The 27,792-nt window shown below is 44.6% G+C and overlaps 1 protein-coding gene across 4 annotated transcripts in view; it reads left to right on the top strand.

Moving 5' to 3' along the window:
* ttll7 (tubulin tyrosine ligase-like family, member 7) overlaps positions 1 to 23,810 on the top strand; it is a 401,618-nt gene extending 377,808 nt beyond the window's left edge. For all 4 annotated transcript variants that reach the window (XM_072574809.1, XM_072574807.1, XM_072574806.1 and 1 more), the window contains exons 20-21: positions 9,863 to 10,036; positions 22,935 to 23,810. In XM_072574809.1, the coding sequence (XP_072430910.1) occupies positions 9,863 to 10,036; positions 22,935 to 23,055 (295 nt within the window). In that variant the 3' untranslated portion in view covers positions 23,056 to 23,810. The remainder of the gene's footprint in view (positions 1 to 9,862; positions 10,037 to 22,934) is intronic.
* Positions 23,811 to 27,792: the final 3,982 nt, after the last annotated feature.

Genomic DNA, 27,792 nt, shown 5'->3' with positions numbered 1-27,792 from the left:
CCTTTGAAGATATGAGGTTGATATCACACTGTGCGACATTAGTAACAACCACACTAATGTGTACTCACCTCCGTTCATCTACCATGTTAATCAGTCTTAATGTTTTCTTTTAAAACAGCAACATTTGATGCCAACCCATTAATGTGTTTGTTGCTATTAACACAAGGTCCAATTTCACCCCATACCAGCTGTGTCCCACCATAAAGCAGATTTTCAATCAGCTAATAGTGCTCATCACAACGCAATAATCCCGCGGGCACATTTCATACTTGATCGTTGTGTTCAGAAATATTAATCTCCTAAAGTCTGTCTGACCAATTTGTGCTGTGAGGGTGGGGATCTGCGTCAGAAGCAGCCGATTTCACATCTCAGAATTCCAGGCAATACAACAAACTACTGGACAGTGGGAGAATCTGGTTCACTGATGTCCTTTAGGGAAGGAAACTGCCATCCTTACCTGGTCTGGCTTAATGATATCCTTTCTATATTAGGATGACCAGAACAGCATGCGGTACTCTGAATGTGGCCTCACCAATATCTTGTACAGCTGCAACAAGACGTCCCAACTCCTATACCCTCCATGCTCCAACTAATGAAAGCAAGTGATAACAGTGATAAAGGAGAGACAGAGATGGAAAATAGGTGTAAATGTTAACTGTGAAAAGGAGAAATGGGCCGACTCTGCTGACTACAAAGCTAACAAGGCACAATCAAGACCCAACCGGGGGAGGGTGGAGGGATAGAAAGAAAATGAAGCACAGAGGTCATGCTCTGAAGTTGTGGAACTTAGTATTCACATTGGAGCTGATAGTGACTGGATCATTGGAGTGGAGGATGGTGATAGGATGGAAGAGATTGTGCCATCTGTTTGCTGATTAGTGAATCCTAATGCCCCTCACTGTTTTCCCCTAAGACTATAAGACGTAGAAGTCGAGAGAGTGTTTTGCTGGAAAAGCTCAGCAGGTTAGGCAACATCTGAGGAGCAGGAAAATCGATGTTTTGGACCGGAGCTCTTCATCAGGAATGTGCCCTGAACAGCTCCGGGTTGAAACGTCGATTTTCCTGCTCCTCGGATGCTGCCTGAGCTGCTGTGCTTTTCCAACAACACACTCTCGACTCTGATCTCCAGCATCTGCAGACCTCACTTTCTCCCGGTAAGGTATAGGAGCAGAATGAGGCCATTGAGCCCTTGAGTCTGCTGTGCCATTCAATCATGGCTGACATGTTTCTCAGCCTCCTCCCTGGTAATCCTTGATTCCTAACCTGCAATCGTTTCCTCATTTTCTCTTCTTTAGTAACTCACAGGATGAGGACATCGCTGACCAGGCAAGCATTTATTAACCCACCCAATTCTAATTGCCCAGAGGGCAGTTAAAGGTCACCCACATTACTGCGGGTCTGGATTCATTTGTAGGTTGGAAACTGTGTGGAACTGCCATGGAGGCAGGTTCTTTGAATACTTCCAAAGTGGAGGTGTATGGAATATGGTGTTAAGGCCACAAATAGAAAGGCTGTGTTGTTATTGAGTCAGAGCACAGATTTGCGGGGCTGAATGGCCTCCAGCTGCTTCAAATCAATATGATCATTTCCGCAACTTCTGGTTCTCAATGCTTCCACCAATGAGAACAGTTTCTGTCCACCTATTTTGATTCCATGCTGTAAGAAACCCTTTGTAAGAGGTGATCTCAGAAGCAGCTCCAGAAGATATCCTTTCAGAGGTGAACTTCTTAAAGGAAAAGTGCAGTGTTTGTTTTCAGTTCTGAGGAAGGGTCACTCGACCTGAAATGTAGACTCTGATTCTTCCCCACACATGCTGCCAGAGCTGCTGAGCTTTTCCAGCAATTTCAGTTTTTGTTTGTGTGTGCATCGGGAAACACGCACAGTAAAGTCATCACGTATACTTGTGGTAACACGTGCATAGGATTCTGAACGGGGCCTCAGCGGTGGAGAGTGGGATGCTGAGCTTAGGAAGCCCCTGGGTTGGGGTGGGGGGTTGGAGAGGATTGGTGGAGGTGGGACTGCAACAGAGAGCCCAAGACCTGGGAGGGGGTGGCACTAGGAAGACTACATTTTAGGACAAAAGTTGTGAAGCTTACAATAGGGATTTTACAAAGTCGCTACCTTCTACCTTATCAATAATCCATTGTGACCCAGACACCAGTAAACAGCAATGTCAGACAAAGAATGAAACTGTGTTGTTCTTGAAAATGGTTCCAGGTAGAGCCAGTATGGGGAGCAAAGTCAAGAAGCAGCAACCCCAATGGACTAAAATCTAGAAGGCTGTCGAACACCCTAGGATTATGGGTTCAAATACTCCCTTGACAGTTGGTGGGATTTAAATTCAATTAATATAATTTGTAATTAAACAAAACAAAGGTCATCTTGGTAATGGCAACCATGAAATTAAGATTGATTATTGTAACAACCCATCTGGTTCACTAATGTCCCTGAGGGAAGGAAATCTGTCATCATTACCAGGTCTAGGAGAGCACAGCAGGGCAGACAGCATCAGGAGGTGGAGAAGTCAACGTTTTGGGTGTAACCCTTCCTCCGGACACACTGGCAATGTTGACTTATGCGCCTCCTGATGCTGCCCGCCATGCTGTGTTCTTCCAGCCTCCTGCCTGTCCCTCCTGATGCTGCCTGCCTTGCTGTGTTCTTCCAGCCTCCTGCCTGTCTCTCCTGGTGCTGCCTGCCTTGCTGTGTTCTTCCAGCCTCCTGCCTGTCCCTCCTGGTGCTGCCTGCCTTGCTGTGTTCTTCCAGCCTCCTGCCTGTCCCTCCTGGTGCTGCCTGCCTTGCTGTGTTCTTCCAGCCTCCTGCCAGTCTACCTTTGATTCCAGCATCTGCAGTGTTTTTTTTGTCTCTAATCAGTAGCAGGTAAGGCCTAGATGTGTCTGCAGACTGCCAGCGATGTGGCTGATTCTTAACTGCCCTCTGAAATAACCCAGCAAGGCAAGGGCAATTAGGCATGGGCAACAAATGCTGGCTTGGACATCAATGCCCCATGACAGAGTGAAGAGGATGTCATTTCCCTGAAGTGGGACCTTCGAATTTAAATTTCTAAATTCATTCATCCGCTGACAATTTATTGCACCCCCCCCCCCCCCCCCCCCGCCCCCTTGTGACGCTGGTGGTGATTTGCCTTCTAAACCACTGCAATCTGTGTAGTGTCAGTACACTGGCTGCTAAGGAGCGAGTTCCAGCATTCTGACCCAGCAACACTGAAGAAATGGCCCACCTTTTCGTTGTCCAATCCCGGCTGAGATCAAAATGCGTAACATTGGTCATCAGCACAGATGGAAATACTGTGGGGAATGTTGCAATATTTATTCCACTGTGAAATACAAACTGTATATTACTTTGCTGATTTTGATGATTACGAATCATACAACTGTAATCTTATCAGCAGGAATGTGAACTCGAACCACAGTAAGGGAACGGTTATAAGCGTGCAATTTCATTAGAACCCCTCTGTCTCCCGGGAATACCGCCACTAGCTCTGTAATGAAATAAGATGGTCTACTTATGAAGTGTGTGCTTTTAATTGGTTTGGGAGTGACATTGAGTTACATTACAGCACATGCTTTAATATAAAGAAAGGAGCTTAGAGAGAAAGGAAATGTCCATTTTTGCACAGTTGCGGAATTAGGATTAACTTTGTTTTAGTTCTTCTGTGCCTTTCCATTTGTCAGAATTACATTGTAAGCACCCAGTGCAATCGAGAGTGCAGAACTGGATTATCTGATCAGCTCTCGGCAGCTAAAAGCAATGTGTTATTTCCCAGAGGATCAACCCAGTAATACTTAGAAATTACTGTCCCGGGCTTACGAGGGGGGGTGATGAGGGGGAGGTGTCCCCATTTTGAAGTCATCAAGGCCAATTTTATCAGTGTCACATTCTTCGGTTTTACTGGATGTTCCTTCTGGATTCCCACAGTTGCCATTGCCTGTGCCTATACTGCCTTCCCCTGCTCCCCTCCTCCCCCCCACCCAACTCCTGTGGCAATGGAGTTTGTCTGCAGGACAGCTAACCTTAATGAACCTCAGGGCAAGTTGGAAGAACAGCACCTCATTTTCCACTTGGGGTTTCTGCAGCCTTCTGGATTCAATATAGAACATAGAACATAGAACATAGAACAATACAGCACAGAACAGGCCCTTCGGCCCACGATGTTGTGCCGAACTTCTATCCTAGATTAAGCACCCATCCATGTACCTATCCAAATGCCGCTTAAAGGTCGCCAATGAATCTGACTCTACCACTCCCACGGGCAGCGCATTCCATGCCCCCACCACTCTCTGGGTGAAGAACCCACCCCTGACATCTCCCCTATACCATCCACCCTTCACCTTAAATTTATGTCCCCTTGTAACACTCTGTTGTACCCGGGGAAAAAGTTTCTGACTGTCTACTCTATCTATTCCTCTGATCATCTTATAAACCTCTATCAAGTCACCCCTCATCCTTCGCCGTTCCAACGAGAAAAGGCCGAGAACGCTCAACCTATCCTCGTATGACCTACTCTCCATTCCAGGCAACATCCTGGTAAATCTTCTCTGCACCCTCTCCAAAGCTTCCACATCTTTCCTAAAGTGAGGCGACCAGAACTGCACACAGTACTCCAAATGTGGCCTAACCAAAGTCCTGTACAGCTGCAACATCACCTCACGACTCTTGAATTCAATCCCTCTGCTAATGAACGATAATACTCCATAGGCCTTCTTACAAACTCTATCCACCTGAGCGGCAACCTTCAAAGATCTATGTACATAGACCCCAAGATCCCTCTGTTCCTCCACCTGACCAAGAACCCTACCATTAACCCTGTATTCCGCATTCTTATTTGTTCTTCCAAAATGGACAACTTCACACTTGGCAGGGTTGAACTCCATCTGCCACTCCTCAGCCCAGCTCTGCATCATATCTAAGTCCTTCTGCAGCCGACAACAGCCCTCCTCACTGTCCACAACTCCACCTATCTTTGTATCATCTGCAAATTTACTGACCCACCCTTCGACTCCCTCATCTAAGTCATTAATAAAAATTACAAACAGCAGAGGACCCAGAACTGATCCCTGCGGAACTCCACTTGTAACTGGACTCCATGCTGAATATTTACCATCTACCACCACTCTCTGACTTCGACCGGTTAGCCAGTTTTCTATCCAATTGGCCAAATTTCCCTCTATCCCATGCCTCCTGACTTTCCGCATAAGCCTACCATGGGGAACCTTATCAAATGCCTTACTAAAATCCATGTACACTACATCCACTGCTCTACCCTCATCCACATGCTTGGTCACCTCCTCGAAGAATTCAATAAGACTTGTAAGGCAAGACCTACCCTTCACAAATCCGTGCTGGCTGTCCCTAATCAAGCAGTGCCGTTCCAGATACTCGTAAATCCTATCCCTCAGTACCCTTTCCATTACTTTGCCTACCACAGAAGTAAGACTAACTGGCCTGTAATTCCCGGGGTTATCCCTATTCCCTTTTTTGAACAGGGGCACAACATTCGCTACTCTCCAGTCCCCTGGTACCACCCCCGTTGCCAGTGAAGACGAGAAGATCATTGCCAACGGTACTGCAATTTCCTCTCTTGCTTCCCACATAATCCTAGGATATATCCCGTCAGGCCCGGGGGACTTGTCTATCCTCAAGTTGTTCAAAATGTCCAACACATCTTCCTTCCTAACAGATATCTCTTCTAGCTTATCAGTCCGTTTCACACTCTCCTCTTCAACAATACAGTCCCTCTCGTTCGTAAATACTGAAGAGAAGTACTTGTTCAAGACCTCTCCTATCTCTTCCGACTCAATACACAGTCTCCCACCACTGTCCTTGATCGGACCTACCCTCGTTCTCGTCATTCTCAGGTTTCTCACATACGCATAGAATGCCTTGGGGTTATCCTTGATCCTATCCGCCAGGGATTTTTCATGCCCTCTCTTAGCTCTCCTAATCCCTTTCTTCAGGTCCCTTCTGGCTATCCTGTATCCCTCCACTGCTCTGTCTGAACCTTGTTTCCTCAACCTTATGTAAGCCTCCTTCTTCCTCTTTACTAGACATTCAACCTCCCTCGTCAACCAAGGCTCCCTCACACGACCATTTCTTTCCTGCCTGATCGGTACATACATATCAAGGACACGTCGTATCTGCTCCTTGAAGAAGTCCCACATTTCCACCACATCCTTCCCTGACAGCCTATGCTCCCAACGTATGCTCCTCAAATCCTGTCTTACAGCATCGTAATTTCCCTTCCCCCAATTGTAAAAACTTCCTTGTTGTGTGCACCTATCCCTCTCCATAACCAAGGTGAAAGTGACAGAATTGTGGTCGCCATCACCAAAATGTTCACCCACTAACAAGCCCACCACTTGTCCCGGTTCGTTACCGAGTACCAAATCCAATATGGCCTCCCCTCTGGTTGGACAATCTACATACTGCGTTAGAAAAGCTTCCTGGACACACTGCACAAACACCGCCCCATCCAATCTACTTGATCTAAAGAGCTTCCAATCAATATTTGGGAAGTTGAAGTCGCCCATGACTACGACCCTGTGGCTTCTGCACCTTTCCAAAATCTGTTTCCCAATCTGTTTCTCCACATCTTTGCTGAGTTCAACAATTTTAGGGCCTGAGCCCTTCCATGTCCTTGCCCCAATCCCCACACGCCCGACCTTCTTATCACATGGCCTGCTTTTACACACAGTCCTAACAGTTGCTGGCCTCTAATGGTCCCCATTAAAAGCTACTCACCTTCCCAGCCAGATCGTTATCCACTCCCTTGTCTGGCCAACTGTTCTCTGTCTCAGCTCTGTTGTTTACTCCTTATCCCCTCCTCCTGTCCTATCTTCTGCATATAAACCGACGTTTTCCTAGCTCCCATCAGTTCTGAGGAAGAGTGGTGCTGGAAAAGCACAGCCGATCAGGCAGCATCCGAGGAGCAGGAAAATCGACGTTTCGGGCAAGTGCCCTTCATCAGGACCTGAGGAAGGGCTTTTCCAGCTGTGCTTTTCCAGCACCACTCTAATCTTGACTCTGATTTCCAGCACCTGCAGTCCTCACTTTTGCCTAGTTCTGGGGAAGAGTCACTCGTGAGAAATAAGAAAGGGATGGTCACCTTATTGGGATTGTATTATAGACCCCCAATAGTCAGAGGGAAATTGAGAAACAAACTTGTAAGGAGATCTCAGCTATCTGTAAGAATAATAGGGTGGTTATGGTAGGGATTTTAACTTTCCAAACATCCACTGGGACTGCCCTAGTGTTAAAGGTTTAGTTGGAGAGGAATTTCTTAAGTGTGTACAAGACAATTTTCTGATTCAGTATGTGGATGTATCTACTAGAGAAGGTGCAAAACTTGACCTACTCTTGGGAAATAAGGCAGGGCAGGTGACTGAGGTGTCAGTGGGGGAGCACTTTGGGGCCAGCGACCATAATTCTATTCGTTTTAAAATAGTGATGGAAAAGGATAGACCAGATCTAAAAGTTGAAGTTCTAAATTGGGGAAAGGCCAATTTTGATGGTATTAGGCAAGAACTTTCGAAAGCTGATTGGAGGCAGATGTTCGCAGGTAAAGGGATGGCTCGAAAATGGGAAGCCTTCAGAAATGAGATAACAAGAATCCAGAGAAAGTATATTCCTGTCAGGGTGAAAGGGAAGGCTGGTAGGTATAGAGAATGCTGGATGACAAAAGATATTGAGGGTTTGGTTAAGAGAAAGAAGGAAGCATATGTCAGGTATAGACAGGATAGATCGAGTGAATCCTTAGAAGAGTATAAAGAAAGTAGGAGTATACTTAAGAGGGAAATCAGGATGGCAAAACAGGGACATGAGATAGCTTTGGCAAATAGAATTAAGGAGAATCCAAAGGGTTTTTACAAATACATTAAGGACAAATGGGTAACTAGGGAGAGAATACGGCCGCTCAAAGATCAGTAAGGTGGCCTTTGTGTGGAGTCACAGAAAATGGGGGAGATACTAAATGAATATTTTGCATCAGTATTTACTGTGGAAAAGGATATAGACTGTAGGGAAATAGATGGTGACATCTTGCAAAATGTCCATATTACAGAGGAGGAAGTGCTGGATGTCTTGAAATGATTAAAGGTGGATAAATCCCCAGGACCTGATCAGGTGTACCCGAGAACTCTATGGGAAGCTAGAGAAGTGATTGCTGGGCCTCTTACTGAGATATTTGTATCATTGATAGTCACAGGTGAGGTGCCTGAAGACTGGAGGTTGGCAAACGTGGTGCCACTGTTTAAGAAGGGTGGTAAAGACAAGCCAGGGAACTATAGACCAGTGAGCCTGACGTCGGTGGTGGGTAAGTTGTTGGAGGGAATTGTGAGGGACAGGATGTACATGTATTTGGAAAGGCAAGGACTGATTTGGGATAGTCAACATGGCTTTGTACGCGGGAAATCATGTCTCTCAAACTTAAGATTGAGTTTTTTGAAGAAGTAACAAAGAGGATTGATGAGGGCAGAGCATTAGGTGTGATCTATATGGATTTCAGTAAGGCATTCGACAAGGTTCCCCATGGGGGACTGATTAGCAAGGTTAGATCTCATGGAATACAGGGAGAACTAGCCATTTGGATACAGAACTGGCTCAAAGGTAGAAGACAGAGGGTGGTGGTGGAGGGTTGTTTTTCAGACTGGAGGCCTGTGACCAGTGGAGTGCCACAAGGATCGGTGCTGGGTCCTCTACTTTTTGTCATTTACATAAATGATTTGGATGTGAGCATAAGAGGTACAGTTAGTAAGTTTGCAGATGACACCAAAATTGGAGGTGTAGTGGACAGTGAAGAGGGTTACCTCAGATTACAACAGGATCTGGACCAGATGGGCCAATGGGCTGAGAAGTGGCAGATGAAGTTTAATTCAAATAAATGCGAGGTGCTGCATTTTGGGAAAGCAAATCTTAGCAGTACTTATACACTTAATGGTAAGGTCCTAGGGAGTGTTGCTGAACAAAGAGACCTGAGAGTGTGGGTTCATAGCTCCTTGAAAATGGAGTCGCAGGTAGATAGGATAGTGAAGAAGGCGTTTGGTATGCTTTCGTTTATTGGTCAGAGTATTAAGTACAGGAGTTGGGAGGTCATGTGGCAGCTGTACAGGACATTGGTGAGGCCACTGTTGGAATGTTGCGTGCAATTCTGGTCTCCTTCCTATTGGAAAGATGTTGTGAAACTTGAAAGGGTTCAGAAAAGATTTACAAGGATGTTGCCAGGGTTGGAGGATCTGAGCTACAGGGAGAGGCTGAACAGGCTGGGGCTGTTTTTTCTGGAGTGTTGGAGGCTGAGGGGTGACCTTATAGAGGTTTACAAAATTATGAGGGGCATGGATAGGATAAATAGACAAAGTCTTTTCCCTGGGGTTGGGGAGTCCAGAACTAGAGGGCATAGGTTTAGGGTGAGAGGGGAAAGATATAAGAGATCAGGGGCAACTTTTTCACGCAGAGGGTGGTATGTGTATGGAATGAGCTCCCAGAGGATGTGGTGGAGGCTGGTACAATTGCAACATTTAAGAGGCATTTGGATGAGTATATGCATAGGAAGGGTTTGGAGGGATATGGGCCGGGTGCTGGCAGGTGGGACTAGATTGGGTTGGGATATCTGGTTGGCATGGACGGGTTGGACCAAAGGGTCTGTTTCCATCCAGTGCATCTCTATGACTCTATGACCCGAAACATTAACTCTGATTTCTCTCCACAGATCCTGCCAGACCTGCTGAGCTTTTCCAGCAACTTCTGTGTTTGTTGGTAACCTTAATGGTTGGGCTCTTTGATGTGGTGCAGGGATGGGATACAGAAATGTTGTAGACAGTGCTGATGATGTTTGTTTCCACGGCAACAGGAACTCCTGGGAAACCATGTTCAACCGAAGTGCAGAGACAGCCACCTCTCAGGAACTGCAGTGCTGTCAGAGGCTGGTGCAGCTCTGCAAGGATTGTTTGCTGGTGGTTTACAGATACACAGCAGATTCCAAGGGCTCCTTATCTGGCTTCAGCCAGGACTGGGAAGACAACAGGTGAGACAACAACACACTCTTTCACACACACACACACACACACAGAGAAAGAGAGAGAAGGAGAGAGGGAGAGACCATGATCAAGATAAGGTATGGATAGGGTAGACAGGGAGGAACGTTGCCTCTTGATGGAAGCATCAATGATCAGGGAACATAGATTTAAGGAAAGAGGTAGGATCTTTAAGGGGGAATGTGGGAATCATGGAGTCAGAGAATCATACAGTACAGAAGAGGCCCTTCACCCTATCAAGTCTCCCAAAAGTATAAAGGTTGTTCTGCTATAACATGTGTTTCCTTCGCACGCATTTGCTGTAATGTGATTGACGAATTGGGGATGCTTTTCGTAAAGCGTGAACATTTAAAACGTGTGTTGGCTGTAATGCGATTACATCGCTGTATCTAAAGTGCGACTTTTCTATAGTTCGGGGTTGCACAAGAATGCAACCATCACGTTATAGAAGAGCTACCTGTACTACTGCCTGCACTAAGCTCACTTTCCCACACTGGGCCCATAGATTTGGATGTTCTGATACTTCAAGTGCTTATCCAAGTACTCGCTGCCTGTAAGGGTGGGAGAGCCAGAAACCCTCAGAACATTGAAGTCATATTTAGATGTGCACCTTGCAATGCTGAGGCAAACAAGGTAATAGTGCAGGAAAATGAGGTTAGCATAGTTAACAGTTGTTATTAACTGACACAGACTTAATGGGCTTTAGGGTCTTTTTCTGTGCTGTCGACCTCAATAAACCATTACACAGCAAAGCAACAAGAGTAAAATGGAAAACAAAGTAAATCTTTGAGTAGTGTTCATGTGCTGTCAAGTTTACAATTGGCCTTTGATATTTCATTCAAGATATCACAAACGGGAAATCAAATGGACTACACAATAGATTAGTCACTGCCCAATGACCTCCATGGTCTAGAATCAAATCTTGCGCACAGTAAGTGGATGCATGTCTCCTCTGTTGGTTGTCCATTTAAGAAATTGGTGAGGACAAACTCTCTGTGTGGAAATTGAAATATTATGGACAAGTTTGTATATCACAATTAAATTCCCAAGAAAATGGCAGTGGGTGGAAATTGCTCGTGAAGCTTTGATTGGGGCAAGTGTAAAAGATCACACATAAGAATATATTCAGAGTTTTATTTTCTAAAGAAAGGAAAACGTGCATTTCTGTTGCCTCTCTCATAACCTCAGGATGTATGAAAGAGCTTTGATATGTCCTTTGAATCATAGAATCAAATTGTCATGGAATTAAAGAATCACCCAATACAGAAGAGGCCCTTTAGCGGCCCTTCAACCCATTACGTCTGTACCTGCACTGGTCCCACTTTCCCACATTAAACCCACAGCCTTGAATGTTGTGACACATCCAAGTACTTTTTAAATGTTGCGAGGTACCCTCCTAGGGAGTGCTTTCCAGAACCACACCACCCTCAAATTCCCTTTAAACCTCCTACCTTCCACTTTAAGATGATATCCTCTTGTGATTGACCCTTTAGCTAAGGGAACAGCTGCATTCTATTCACCTTCTCTGTGCCCCTCAAAATCTATCAGGTCCTCTCTTAACCTTCTCTGTTCCAAAGTATAGGCACTGCTGCACTGAAAATACCCAACAGATAATTTACAACCACAAGTCCCCATAAGCAGCAATGAGCTAAATGATGACATCATCCATTGCTCTTGTTGGTTGAGGAATCAGTATTAGCCAGGTCACTGGGAACTGCTCGCATCTGTGAATAAAGACAATACAGTTAAACGTGACATTGAAAGGGATTGAAGTATATTTGGTGCTTTGCTGCTGAATGTATCTAATTATTACAGAGCGGCCATCAACAGTGCAAATAGAATGTTAAATTAACTGATCAAAACAGCAGAGTACAGGTTGGAGGAAGTCATTGTCTAATTGAATGTTACTTTGCTTAGATCACACCTTGATTACTGTGGCCAGTTCTGGTTCTTCAGATAGGAGTGCGGCATTTCAGCCATTGTGTTGCAGGCATCATGTGATCTCACCAAATCCTTAAATCAAAGAATTAAGTTGAAAGGAACATCTGGGAGGGCTTGGCCCACTTTGAATGGAAGCAAGTGACAAGGACCAGGGGGATACAAAGCAGCTTGCATTATAAAGCTCCTGTTTGAAGCATAATCAAGGAGATGACTGCTGGAGTCTGTAGTGCCTGGTTTATTATTCCAGTATCATATCTTTGTGTCAAATCTACATTATAAGCTCTCCCTTGTATTTACCACAGTGTTGGAGTGCCCTCGTTAGACCAGCCAAGCTGGATACAAATTTATGTATCCATCAGTTTTAATCTCCCTGCCTCCCCCTCACATAGACCAACCTGAGCACACCATTTCTTGGAGATGCACCATCCTTGGAACGATCCATCAATTCCTCTCATTGTTCGGAGCTTGTAATATTTATTTACATATCACCTTTCTCGTTCCCAGGACAGCCCTGAGCACCCTCCCAGTTAACTACTCTTTTTGAAGAGCAGTTACTGTTGTGACATAAATAAATCTGGTCAGCTGTTGAGTACACAGTGAAGTCTCACAAAGAGATTTGAGATGGTGGCCAACTCATCTGGAGATTTTGTGTATTTTTTATTCTTTCATTGGATATTACTCCTGGCCCAATATTTATTACCTGTCCCTAGTTGCCCTTGAGAAGGTGGTGGTGAGCTGCCTTCTCAAACCATGATAGTCCGCATGCTGTTGGTAGACCCATGATGCCTTTAAAGGAATTCCAGGATTTTGATCCAGCCGCACTGAAAGAATAGTGACATCCTTCCGAGTCAGGATGGTGAGTGGCTTGGAGGAAAATTTGCATTGAGTGATGTTCCCATGTATTTGCTACCCTAGTCCTTTGAGATGGTAGTGATTGCTGGTTCAGAAGGTGGTGTCTAAGGACCCCGGGTAAATGGTACACGCTGCTGCTACTGAGTGTCAGCGGCAGAGTGTGTGAATGCTGAAGGATTTTTGGATGTTGTTAAGCTTCTTTTGCTTCAGCTATGGTTGAATTTTATATTGTTTTCCAAATAATGGTAATAGGATCAATAATAATGTGACTGCTGGTTAAAAGATATTTTATATTCATCAGTCTGTTATTCATATAAGTAGTCATAAAGTCAGAGAGTTATACAGCATGGAAACAGACCCTTCAGTCCAACTCATTGATGCTGACTAATTTTCCCAAACTAAACTAGTCCTGTTTGCCAGAATTTAGTCCATATCCCTCCAAACCTTTCCTTTTCATGTACCTATCCAAATTTATTTTAAATGTTGTAATTGTTTCTGCAACCACCACTTCATCTAACAGTTCATTTCACACATGAATATTCCCGATGTAAAAAAAAGTTGCCCCTCAGGTCCTTTTTAAAACTTTCTCCTCTCACCTTAAACCTGTGCCCCCTAGTTTTGACCTCTTCCACCATAGGTTTAAGGTGAGAGGGGAATGACCTAAAAGGAATCTAAGGGGAAACTTTTTCATGTTGAGGGTGGTGTGTGTATGGAATGAGCTGCCAGAGGAAGTGGTGGAGGCTGGTACAATTATAGCATTTAAAAGGCATCTGGATGGGTATATGAATAAGTAGGGTTTAGTGGGATATAAGTCAAGTGCTGGCAAATGGGACTAGGTTAGGTAAAGATATCTGGTCGGCATGGACAAGTTGGACTGAAGGGTCTGTTTCCATGCTGTACATCTCTATAACTCTAAAGAGCTTTATGCATTTCTCCGGTTTCAGCTGTACTTACTGAGCAGATGTTTAACCGAAATACAGATGTCTCCATAGGCATCCCCCTCCCATCCCATCTTAACTTGCTGACTAGCAGCAGCGTCACTTTTCATTTATCTTTTCATGTGCCGAACCATTGGATTATCAAATTGTTTCAAATTAATGACAATCCTTTTTATAAACCAGCAGGATCTGCAGTGGGAAGCATTTCTGCCCAGCTAATTCCTAAACGCTCAGCACAAACATAGCTGCAAATTACAAACACGGCAATTATTTATTTCCCTGGTGATTGTCAGGTGAAAAGGCTACACCATTCTTCCCAATTACTGTGTGCTGAAGGAGGACAGCTGAGGAGTGCTGTGGGATTCTTCCTAACCTCAGAGCACTTCCCTTGGAAAATTGGAGCCAGGATGTTGATGATTGTAGAGTTATGCTATTCTGCGTTTGATGATGTGAGTCTGGTAATGAATCTATGCACAATCTACTGGATTCTTTCAGCCTGGGTGTGGACTGTAAGAAAAGTAAACACAATGATAGAATTAAAAACAGAAATGATTGGAAAAGCTCAGCAGGTCTGGCAGTATCTGTGGTTTAAAATCAGAGGGTTCTAAGTAAAGGTAACTCGACCTGAAACATTAACTCTGATTTCTCTCCACAGTTGCTACCAGACCTGCTGAGCTTTTCCAACAATTTTTTTTTTGTTTCTGATTTACAGCATCCACAATTCTTTCAGTTTTCTGTTGTATAAAAAGTTATAAACAGAAATTAGTGCAATCTCTGCACAGTTCTGAAAAATACTACGAAGATGTGATGATTGTAATGCCTGTATCAGCTTCAGTGACTTGCATTTCTGTACAATGTTTTATGACAATAAGATATCCCAAATCATTTTGTAGTGAATAAATCACTTCTAAAGTTTAATCACGATGATAAAGTAGGAAACATGTCAACAATATGGCACAGTGAGATCCCATGATCAATTACAGAGGTTTAAGTTGAGGGATAATAATTGGTCAGGCCTTTATTATCCTTAGTCATGGATTTTCTATTCACCCAAGATAGCATGTGGGACCTCAGTTCGGTATCACATCTATGACAATATCAAGTCACTCTCAGTATCCAGGACAAAGCCATTCCCTTGAATGACACCCTAGACCACCACCTTTAAACTTCAGTCCCTTCAGCACCAATGTTCATTGACAGCAATAAGTACCATTTACACACTGAGTTACTGATTCATGAAGGCTACCTAACAGCACCTTCCAATCCTGCCACCTCTTCCCCCGGAAGGGCAAGGGCTGGAGGTGAAAGACAATGCCCTATGTGCAAGCTCCCCTTCCCCCAAAATATCGCCATTCCTTCAGTGTTGCTTGGTCAAAATCCTGGAACTCCCTCCCGAAGGGTATTGTGGGTCTACCTACAGCACATGGACTGCAGTGGCTAGAGAAGGAGGCTCATTTGTTTCTACAGAGCCAGTAGAGATGGGTAATAAATATATTCCTAGCCTGAGATGCACACATCCTGTGAATAAATTAAAAAGGAAAGTAGGGATCATCTGCCAAGTGCATTTGTTAAAGGAGCCATTGAAATCATAACCTTCTTACAGAGAGGAAATAGCTCTAAATGGAGCCAAGGCTGGTGGTCACTGAAGCTCATAATTCACTCAGATAGGTAGGGCTCTGAGTCATGCTGTAGAACAGGAAGTTCTAGGGATGCATGTACATAATTCTTTGAAGTTTGCACCACATGTTGACAGAGTGGTTAAGAAGGTAAAAACAATGACTGCAGATGCTGGACACCAGATTCTGGATTAGTGGTGCTGGAAGAGCACAGCAGTTCAGGCAGCATCCAAGGAGTAACGAAATCGACGTCTTGGGCAAAAGCCCTTCATCAGGAATAAAGGCAGAGAGCCTGAAGTGTGGAGAGATAAGTGAGAGGAGGGTGGGGGTGGGGAGAGAGTAGCATAGAGTACAATGGGTGAGTGGGGGAGGGGATGGAGGTGATAAGTCGGGGTGGGAAGTTGGAGTGGATAGGTGGAAAAGAAAATAGGCAGGTAGGACAAGTCATGGGGACAGTGCTGAGCTGGAAGTTTGGAACTGGGGTGAGATGGGGGGAGGGGAAATGAGGAAACTGGTGAAGTCCACATTGATGCCCTGGGGTTGAAGTGTTCCGAGGCGGAAGATGAGGCGTTCTTCCTCCAGGCGTCGGGTGGTTAAGAAGACATTTAGCATGCTGAGCTTCATTGCTTAGACCTTTTGAGTATAGGAGTTGGGACATCATGTTGAGGTTGTACAGGACACTTGTGAGACATCTTCTGGACTACTGTGCCCAGTTCTGTTCTCCCTGTTACAGGAAGGATATTAATAAACTGGAGAGGGTTCAGAAAAGATTTCCCAGGATGTTGCCGGCAATGGAGGGTTTGAGTTATAAAGAGAGGCTGGATAGGCTGGGACTTCGTTCACTGGAGCATAGAAGGTTGAGGGGTGACCTTATGGAGGTTTATAAAATCATGAGGGGTTTAGATAAGGCGAATGGCAGGTATCTTTTCCCTGGGATGGGAGATTTTAAGGCTGGGGGATATTTTTAAGGTGAGAGGAGAGAGATTTAAAAAAGACATAGGGACAACGTTTTTAGACAGAGAGTGGTTCATGTGTGGAATGAACTGCCAGAGGAAGTAGTGGATGCGGGTACAGTTACAGTGTTTAAAAGACATTTGGATAAGTTCTTGAATAAGAAATGTTTGGAGGGATATGGACCAAATGAAAGCAAGTAGTACTCGTTTTATTTGGGATTATGGTCAGCCTGGACTGATTAGACCGGAGGGTCTGTTTCTGTGCTGTGTGACTCTGTGTCTATGACTCTGTGACTATGACATGAGATGCATTCATTGACAGCTAAGGAAGTCAAATCACCCTAACATCACTGTCCTATTTGATGCTTCCCTGATAGTGTTCCGTATCATCACTTTGTCCATATGCAAAACCATGAACAGAGATGTGCTGACGCCTCTGACTAATTTCCTGCATTACCACACTGAGCTGTCTGGAGGTCATGAAAGGTTCATTGGAGAAAAAGTTCTAGAGAGCAGGGAGTAGGCAAGTTAAAGGCATGGCCACTTTTGGAGCTGTGCTAAAGGCCAGGATTATGTGAACCAGTGCACATATGCTTTTCCCTTCTGCAGCAATAAAAGCAACAACCAGAACATGCATTTATAAGGCCCTTAAGTGTGAAACATCCCACAGGGTGATCAGATATAATTTAACATTCATCCTATCCAGAGAAACATTGGGGCAAATGATCAAAAGCTCATTCAGAAAGTATGTTTTAAGGCAGGTTCATAGCGAGGTAAGGGAGGTGTCGAGTCTAGGAAGGGAATTTCAGAGCCTCTGGCCCAGGGAGCTGAAGATACAATGAATAATGATGGTCTAAAGATATTGGGAATTCATCTGAAATCGTTAACCAGTGAAATGTTTTAGCTTTGTCCATTTGAATATTGCTGAGAAGAGAAGGATTTTGCCAAAGCTTTAATTCGCTACTCAGTAGGGCAAACACAAGAACTTGTTGGCCACTAGGATGGCACGATGGCTCAGTGGTTAGCTCTGCTGCCTCACAGCGCCAGGGACTGAGTTCGATTCCAACCTCGGGCAAGTGTATGTGTGGAGTTTGCACATTCTCCCCATGTCCGTGTGGGTTTGCTCCGGTTTCCTCCCACAGTCCAAAGGTGTGCAGGTCAGGGGGGATTGGCCATGCTAAATGCTAAATTGCCCATAGTGTCCAGGGATTATAGATTAGTGGTCTCCTCTTGCCTCTTCCATGGCAGCACCTCAACCAATCAGAGTTGATTGGCATCCTTTTCTCCTGTTGTATAAATTGTTGTGGTCATTTGAATATTGGCATTCTTGTATCTATCCTGATGAATACAAGACAAAATGCTTTTGACAACATTACTCTCGTATGAGCCAGAATCCTTGTTTTATCAATGCACTTTTGACTCTTTTAACCTTTCCACCAGTTTTCAATAGCGCTGTGTATAGTCCATATAACGTCTATGAATACTAAGCACAAATTCTCATATAAAGGAAACATGTTTAGACATGGCTGTTATGATGTGAACTGGATTATCTTAAGTAGCTGTTAAAGCCAAGACAGCATTTAAGAGGGAATTTGATAACCACTTGAAAAGAAAAAAAATGTTAAACAGCCAGTAAATGGGATTAGAGTAGACCAGCACCACGAGGAATGAGTTCTGGGAAAGGCGTACAATGGTTTGCATGTTCCCCAAATACACTGAATTTTCTAATACTGAATAGTCTTGTCAAAAATTCATGACACATTCAGTCCAATTTCACTTGTGATTCATGCCAACAAAAAATGGTGTAAATGATTGGGAATTGTGATAACAAATTGCAGCATAATTTACACCAGAGATTTGCAGCTCATCATTTATTAATTGGCTGGACGCATAGGTTTCATTGGCGAAATACATCGTCAAGAATGTCACATTTGTCTGCAGTTTTACAGAGTAGCAGATGCTGTTTAATTCATAAAACCAGACAATCTTTGCACGCAGACAACACGGGAAACGGCTTGGCACTGAGCTTAAATTTGGAATGTGTGTCTGGAGTAAGACTTTGTCCCCTCAGGGCTATCCTCTCAATTCATATGAAATCGCAGTAAAGGTAAATCATTTGGCCCTTGAAGCCTGTTTCGTAAGATTGTGGCTGATCTATTTGTATTTTATATGTTCCTGTTAGCTCTTGGTTCTTCTGCCTGATAAGAATCTATCTACCTTGGTCTTAAAAACTATTCAATGATCTCACCTCCACCACATTCTGAGGCAGAGGTCTTACATTGCACAGCCTATTGAGAGAGAATAAAAATCCCCTTTATGCTGTCTTAAAACATTGACTCTTAATTTTAAAACCGTCTCCCTTAGTTGTGGCCTCGTACCAAGTTGACAGTGACAACCAGTTAGGAGTCCTGAAGAAGGGCTTATGCCCGAAACATCGATTCTCCTGTTCCTTTGATGCTGCCTGACCTGCTGCGCTTTTCCAGCAGCACATTTTTCAGCGAGTGACAACCAGTTACCTGATGAATGAGCAGCGCTCCAAAAGTTTGTACTTCCGCATAAGCTTGTTAGACTATAGCCTGGTGTATGATGTTAAGCTTTGTCCACCCCAGTCCAACACCAGCACCTCCATATCACAGGAGAAGTAGGCCATTCAACCCATCGTCTGCTCTGCCATTCATGCCTGATCTGATAATCCTCAACTCCACTTTCCTGCCTTTTCCCAGTAATCCTTGGTTCCACAAATGATTTTTTTAAAAAAATTATTCACGGGATGTGGGCATCGCAGGCTACGGTCAGCATTTATTTCCTGGGAGGGGTGGTTGCGTTAAGAGTCAACCACATTGTTGTGGGTCTGGAGTCACATGGCAGGCAGACCAGGTAAGGATGGCAAGTTCCTTCCCTAAAGGACATTAGTGAACCAGATGGGTTTTTCCAACAATGAATTCATGGGTCATCGTTAGATTCTTAATTCCAGATTTTTATCCATCTGCTATGGCAGGATTTGAACCCAGGTCTCTAGAACATTACCTGGGTCTCTTGATTAACAGTCTAGTGATAATATCACTACACCATCACCTCAGCCTCTCTCTCTCAGCCTTGACTATGTTAAACAACCCAACCTTAACAGCACTCTATGCTTAAGAATTCCAAAGATTGAATACCCTCAGAGAAAACAGTTTTCCTCACCTCTGTTTTAAATGAGTGACCCCTCATTCTGAGATCATGCCCTCTAGTACAGGAGTCTCTCAGAAAAAGGAACAATCCTTCTGCATCTGCCCTGTCAAGTTCCTTAAGATTAATATACATTTCAATAATGTTGCCTCTCATTTTTCTAAATTCCAATAAATACATGCCCAACCTACTCACCCTCTCCTCATAAGTGGATCCCTCCAGACCTGGTATGAATGGATCAGGGTGAACCTTTTCTTCCCTGTCTCCAATGCCAAAGTATCTTTCCTTAGATAATTGAGATGTGGAGGTGCCGTTGATGGGACTGGGGTTGACAAACTCCGAAGTCACGTGACACAAGGTGATGAAGGACTTCACCTAATGAAGGAGCAGTGCTCCGAAAGCTTGTGATTTCAAATAAACCTGGTATTATGTGACTTATGACTACTAACTGGACAAAAAATTGTTCTTGGTAGATCTGGATCCAGCTTACCTTCTACATGTTAAAATGGCAGTGTTAGTGTGGAGCAAGTTGGCTTCCCTTTGACAATGCAATTCTAGTGTGGCCACATCCTTAGTTGGTCATCATAGAACTTAGAACATCTTAGACATGGCACTGATATACACCAGCAGAAACAACATTGCTGCAAAAACTCAGCAAGTCTGGCAGCATCTTGGGAGACAAACCAGAGTTAACATTTCGGGTCCAGTGACTCTTCCTCAGAACTGAGAGATGTCATTCAGTCTATCGGCCTGTGCTGGCTGAATGTCTTCTGAAGTTGCTAACAGTAAGTTATGTCAGAGCAGAGACCATGGAGGGAAGTCTACAAGGAAGGGGAGCATGAGGGCACAGATAGACATTTACTCATTGTGTTTCCCTCTTATATTTACCTCAATATAAGTCATATTGAATTTCCTTTCCTTGAGAATATGATGAAGCTGTCAGATTTATAGACTCCAGGTGTTTCAACAACAACTTGATGTATTTTTACAACACCTCAAACTTAGTCAAATCATAGCAAAATGTCTCAAGGTCACAGAATTGTTATGGCACAGAAGGAGGCCATTCTGCCCATTGTGCATGCAACGATTCTATTACGTAGTGCCAATCTCCTGCCTTTTCCCAATATCTCTGCTCACCATTTCTACCCAAAAGAACCATCCAATGCTCCTCTTGAATGCCTCGATTGAACCTGCACCACATTTCCGCGCAGTGCATTCTAAACTCATAGCCGCCTACTGAATGAAAAAGCTGTTTTTTTTCTCATATCAGCCTTGCATTTTTTTAGCACGTCATGTCTGCTCCTACATTCTAAGATTTGGGATGTGACCCACCCCTCCTGATCTTTGACTGACCTTGACCTGGACTAGTAGGGAGCCCTGGCTGACAGATATAAACAGGCTTTTCAGGGGTTGTGTTCATTCTGAGAGCTGCCTCTGAGGGAGGTGGATCAGTGTCAAGGACTCGCCACGTGTCAATAAAGGGTAACTTGGTGACTGGATACTGGCCTCTGTGGAGTTATTTCAGATTGTCCCTTCACTCTGAGGCTTTGAGGCAGTTCTCAATGCAAAGAAAGTTCAATGTGCGCCAAAGTGTTCCATGATAATCACAGTGGCAGTGCACAGTACGCACTCACTTTTGTCTCTGTTGAGAACAAGCCGGTCTCTGAGTTACAAAGTTGTAGATTTTGGGCAGGGTCAAGGATTTATTGCAAAATCCAAATGGATGCTTCTCATCAAAATCCTCCTGAGAGTGGTTAATCTTTCAGAATCTGGCCTCCCTGAACTTACAGGCTGTGCCACTGGGATGGCTGGGGTCTGCACATAGCAAGTTCAGTAAAGGTCCACGGTCAGCAAGGGAAGAAATCGCAGGTGATTCAAGATGGAATGGGTGACCTGCAGAGTGGGGAGGGAAGAGAGGGTGGTCAGTGGCTGAGATGGGGGTTAGGGTATTGGGTGAAAGGGAAGCTTGTACCTCTTAGTGATTGAATTCATGTTGGTTCCATGGGTCAGAACCACTGGCTATACCCTCCCACCCCACCCCACCCACAACCCAAGAGTTCCACAACCCAACTCAATGGCTTTTGTTTCTCAAGGGGCAATATGTGTGGTAATTTTTTCATGCTCTGCTGATTGAATACCAGTGACAGTAGAGTGAGGCCCACCCTGAATGTTCTCAGTTATAGTCTGAGCAGGATGGCTTCCCATGCTGCACTGAGTCAGCCGAAGGTAGGAATGTGGTAGGCATTCTGCTCACCTGATTAATTCATGTCCCTCTGGCCCCACCTGATTAAATACTCATCCTTTCTTCACCTGGCTCCATCAAGCATGTCTTGGGGAAGGACAAGGACTATCACACAAAGGGTGGTACAGCTGTGTGGAACTCCTCCAATATAAAACATGGCAGACTTCATTCATCATTGCTATGCCTGAGGGTGATGGATCTTTGCAGTGTCATAGGTTTGACATATGAGAAACTTTGAGGACTTTGGGCCTGTACTCGATGGAGTTTAGAAAGATGATGGGGGGATCTAATTGAAACATACAGACTACTGAATGGCCTGGACAGAGTGGACGTTGGGAAGATGTTTCTATTGATAGGAGAGACTAGGACCCGAAGGCACAGACTTAGAGTAAAGGGAAGATCTTTTGGAATGGAGATAAGGAGAAACGTCTTCAGCCAGAGAGTGGTGAATCTATGGAATTTGCTGCCACAGAAGGCTGTAGGGCCAGGTGTTTGAGAATATTTAAGACAGAGATAGACTGAGATAATTGTCAAGGAGATCAAGGGTTGTGGGGAGAAGACGGGAGAATGGGGTTGAGAAACTTATCAGCCATGATTGAATGGCAGAGCAGGCTCAATGGGCCTCAGGCGACTGACTGTGTGGAGTTTGCACGTTCTCCCCGTGTCTGTATGGGTTTCCTCCGGGTGCTCCAGTTTCCTCCCACAGTCCAAAGATGTGCAGGTTAGGTGAATTGGCCATGCTAAATTGCCCGTAGTGTTAGGTAAGGGGTAAATGTAGGGGAATGGGTGGGTTGCGCTTCGGCGGGTCGGTGTGGACTTGTTGGGCCGAAGGGCCTGTTTCCACACTGTAATGTAATCTAATCTAATCTAATGAAAACTTCTGCTCCTATGTCTTGTGGTCTTGTTTGGAGCCCAGTTGCATGGATGTAATTTGGATACAGGTCAGCCATAATCTCACTGGAAGTTTGAGGAGATACAAATTAGTTCAGATGAACAAATGTAGCATTGCCCACCCCTCCTCCTGGGTGAGGTTAATTTTTAAGTTCCACATGAATGAGAAAGAGGGTAATTGGGGGTGGGTGGGTGCCATCACTAATGGGATGGAGGATGTGAGAGGAAATCAGACTCGCGATATTATCTCCAATGAACTGACTCTCTCCTTGGTCTCTTCCCAGGTGCCTGCCCCCTCCAGGATACCGATTGAACATGAAGACCCTCCCGGCCGGTTTCAGCCACAGTCCCAGAGGAATGCCACGCTCACGGAGCATGTACACCAACAGGTTCAAGCAGTGCTGAGCGCTGCTTCCTTCACCTCCCATCGTCAGAGCCACCACCACAAGCAAGCATCTCAACCCTCCTCTGACTGACAACGGGAACATGCCCACCGATCCACATCGAGTGAGGCTGGGCTGGATCTTACGGTTCTCAGGATGTGGGAGGGTTGGGGAACCAGAGAGGGAAGAGGAATGCAGATTCTAAGATAGAAACAGGAAGTGCTGAAGGTCTGGCAGCATCTGTGGAGAGAGAGAGAAAAACAGAATTTACATCTTGAGCCCAATATGATTCTTCTTTGGTGTATGTTCAATCATCCCACAAGCCAGCCCACATGACTGGAGTGTCAGACAGTCCCAATACTAAAGGACTGATAAGGAAGGAAGTTGGGGATAGATGATGGCCTAGTGGTATTATCGCTGGACCTATTGATCCAAAAACCCAGGTAATGATCTGGGGACCAGGGTTTGAATCCTGCCACGGCAGGTGGTGGGCTTGAATCCAATAAAAGTCTGAAATTAATGGTCTAATGATGTCCATGAGTCCATTGTCAATTGTTAGAAAAGATCCTGAAGAAGGATTATACCCGAAACATCGCCTTCTCCACCTCCTGATGCTGCCTGGCTTGCTGTTTTCCTCCAGCCTCCTGCCTGTCTACCTTGGATTCCAGTGTCTGCAGTTTTGTTGTCTCCAATTGTCAGGAAAGGCCGATCTGGTTGTCTAATATTCTTTAGCAATGTCCTCATCCTGTGAATGAATGAAAAGAAGTGATGGGGATGGAGTGGGGGGGGAGGGGGAGGGAGGGGGTGGGGTGGAATGATGGTTTGAGACAGTCCTAGTACGAAAGGACTGATAAGGAAGGATTAAGGAAGGAGGGAGGGTGAAGATCAATTGTCCATCAGGCAGCAGTGAGCTCTGTACCATGGTTACAATTAGTCGCTGCCAATTGAAAGGTGTTCCCTTTGCCCCTCTCTGTCCCTCCTGCTTTCTGACTGCAGCCTCAAAAAAAGTGAAGTCAAACCCACTGCCACAAAAAACACCAATGAATAGCAGATGCTTGAAATCTAAAATGAAACTGGAAACACACGGCAAGTCTGGTAGCATTGGTGAGAAAGTGTTTTGAGTATGAAGGGTCACTGGACTCAAACTATTAACAAACGTGAAGCGATTGGCTCCTTCACCAGCCTGGGAACTCGTCAATTGGTGTGTTTCAAATCCACAGAAGAGTTTCCAATTTTCCTGTCGCCTCACCTTCTGTAATATCAGAGATGGGCACCATCATATTGCCTTGGTCAACCCATGCCATTATGTGATATTTATCTCTCAGAGGAAGGGGTGAGAAGGGTGGGCATGGCTGGCCTGCCTAATATACAGCCGTTTAATCCAGCCCATTCTCTCAAAGAGGCAACAGGACAAGCCGATACTCACCTGTCACCCATCAATCTCCAACTCCAAGTGTTTACAGGACAAGATGGCCGGTGCAGGGATGGTGAAGGTGTGTTTAATGTGTCTGCTTTAATAGAATATATCCATACCCGTAGACAGTCTTTTTAATTTGTGCTGCTAAATATTGTATTTGCTTAACCTATTTCTCTGGTGCTCGGTTCTGCAGATAAACGATTGTGTTTCTGTTACTACAAGAGCAGGCTGTCAGGACATGAATGCATCTGATTTTACTGTGAGGCAAACACAGAGAACACTAGAGAAACTCAGCAGGTCTGGCGGCGTCTGTGGAGAGGGAGAAACAGAGTTAACGTTCTCAGCTCAGTTTGACTTTTCTTCAGATTCTTTGCTTCTGAAGTTGCGTCACACCAGACCCAAAACATTAACTCTGTTTCTCTCTCTCTCTCTCTCCACAGATCTGCCAGACCTGCTGAGTTTCTTCAGTGTTCTCTGTGTTTGTTTCAGATGTCCAGCATCCACAGTGTTTTGCTTTGATTTGATCTTGTTGTGTATGTGGTTTCAGCTGACTGAAAGTACAGTCAGTGACTGCTTTGGTATTTATTCTCCATCTTTTCACAAACATAGCTAGGTGTAAAAATGAGGAAATCCAAAATAAAGTGACCCTTGCCACCTCTTGGCTTTTTTAAAAAAAGTTTTCATGGGATGGGATGCTGAACTTATTGTCTAGAATAGAGGGTGATGAACAAGCTTATTGAGTAGAACTGGATAGCTTTGTAGGCCACTTCAGAGGGCACTTACCATTCCCATGCAGACTAGACTGGGGGAGGGTGGCAGATTTCCTTCCTTACAGGGGCATCGGTGAACCAGATGAATTTGTGCAACAGCTAGTGATGCTTGTTATGGTCTTCCTTACTGCGATTATCTTTCAGTTCCAGATCTATAAATGAATTAAAACACATTTCCCTGGAGCACTAACCTAGGATTCCAATTACAAATCCAGTTGACATAAACAATACACCATCGGATCCCACAGTAAGTGATTTAGCAAGTTTTGAGAAGATTTGTAACTCAGTTTGAGGTTCTGGATGTAGATTTGCTCGCTGAGCTGGAAGGTTTGGTTTCAGATGTTTCATCACCATACTAGGTAACATCATCAGTGAGCCTCCAGGTGAAGCACTGGTGGTATGGTCCCACTTTTTATGGCCGGAACTCTATCAACAAACACATTGACTTGGATCTCAAATAACCATCTCTTGAGAAAAAAAAACTGGAAATGACATCACCACAGGAAATGACATCACCAAAAAGAAACCTAAACACATAAATAAAAAGCAGGGCCATATCACCAATGCTTCATCCAGAGGCTCACTGATGATGTCACCTAGTATGGTAACGAAACGTCTGAAACCAAACCTTCCAGCTCAGCGAGCAAACCTACATCCAGAATGTAAGTGACTATATAGCACCAACGTGATGATAATGCTGGCCTTGTAATCTGGAGGCCTGAATGAAATTGTTCTGTCTTTCTGTAGTAATCTCCTGTATTTTCCTCCTTCTGCCAAGAGGCATTGCTAGGGTGTGGGTGAGAGGGGCAGTTCCAGGATCTTGCTGAGGTGCCTTCTCTCCAGTGTGACCCTCAGTTGCAGTAAGCTGTCTGGGCCATGATCAATCTTCTTTCAATGCAGGCACCGAATTGTCAATGATATCGGTCAGCTCGTTAAAAAGGATCCCCCACAAAGCATGACATTGTGGGTCCGCCTACCTATAGCACATGAGCTGCAGCAGTTCAAGTAGGCAGCTCACCCCCACCTTCTCAAGGGGCAACTAGAGTCACGTCCCACAGGTCTCACAGGCAGTGTTACAGAAATATGGAGGTAAAGTACAATGGACACTGGAAATCTGAGATGAAAGCAGATGGAGAAACTCAGTAGGCAGCATCTGTCTCATGGTAACACCAGAATCATCTCACTGTTGAGATAGATTCATAAAGGTTCACAAGGTGTAAACAGGCCCTTTGGCCCAACTTGTCCATGCTGCCCATCCCTGTTCTGATAACTACATCAATTATCACAGTGATGTGGTATAGAGGAGGTCATTTTGCCCCCTCCTCCCTTTGCTAAAGCTATTCATTTATTCCCGCTCCCCCTGCTCCTTTTCCATAGCCCAGGAAAATTGAACAAAGCCACCACCATTTTCAGAAATATTTGTTTTTAGGGTTCTGGTGACTATAGGTTATGAGCACGGTTGTTCATGGAATTGTAATCCAGAGTCCTGCACTAAGACTCCATAAACATGAGTTCAAATCCAACCATCATGATCAAAGGAATTAAAAAGTCGTTGACTAAGTAAATCTGAAATGGTGAGGCTAGTCTTAGTAATGATGACCTTCAGAATTTCTGAACTGTTGTCAGAGTCATAGAGATGTACAGCATAAAACAGACCCTTTGGTCCAATGCATCCATGCTGACCAGATATCCTAAATTAATCTAGTCCCATTTGCCAGGAATTGGCACCTAGCCCTCTAAGCTCTTTCTATTCACATCCAGATGCCTTTTAAATGTTGCACTTGCACCAGCCTCCACAAACCCATCTGGTTCACTAAGGCCCTTTAAGGATGGAATCTGCCATCCTAAACTGGTCGGGTCTACATGTGACTCCACACCCACAGCAATGTGGTTTATTAGAGATGGGCAATAAATACTGGTCGAGCCAGTGACATCCACAACCTGTCAATAAATAAATAAAAATCATAGGAGCTGGAGTAGGCCATTTAGCCTTTCAGACCTACTCCACCATTCAATATGATCATAGAACACAGAACATTACAGCGCAGTACAGGCCCTTTGGCCCTCGATGTTACACCGACCAGTCATACCAATATGAAGCCCATCTAACCTACATTATTCCATGTACGTCCATATGCTTGTCCAATGACGACTTAGATGGACTTAAAGTTGGCGAATCTACCACCGCTGCAGGCAAAGCCATATCCTTACTATTCTCTGGGTAAAGAAACTACCTCTGATATCTGTCCTATATCTATCACCCCTCAATTTAAAGCTATGTCCCCTCGTGCTCGCCATCACCATACTTGGAAAAAGACGCTCCCTGTCCACCCTATCTAACCCTCTGATTATCTTATATGTCCCTATTAAGTTACCTCTTCACCTTCTCTCCAACGAAAACAGCCTCAAGGCCCTCAGCCTTTCTTCATAAGACCTTCCCTCCATACCAGGCAACATCCTAGTAAATCTCCTCTGCACCCTTTCCAAAGCTTCCACATCCTTCTTATAATGTGGTGACCAGAAATGTACACAATACTCCAAGTGCGGCCGCACCAGAGTTTTGTACAGCTGT

The sequence above is a fragment of the Chiloscyllium punctatum genome, chromosome 7 (assembly GCF_047496795.1).
Source record: "Chiloscyllium punctatum isolate Juve2018m chromosome 7, sChiPun1.3, whole genome shotgun sequence".
In the NCBI taxonomy this organism is placed as follows: Eukaryota; Metazoa; Chordata; class Chondrichthyes; order Orectolobiformes; family Hemiscylliidae; genus Chiloscyllium; species Chiloscyllium punctatum.
Note: the sequence above shows the minus strand (reverse complement) of the source record. Positions and strands in the feature narration are given on the sequence as shown.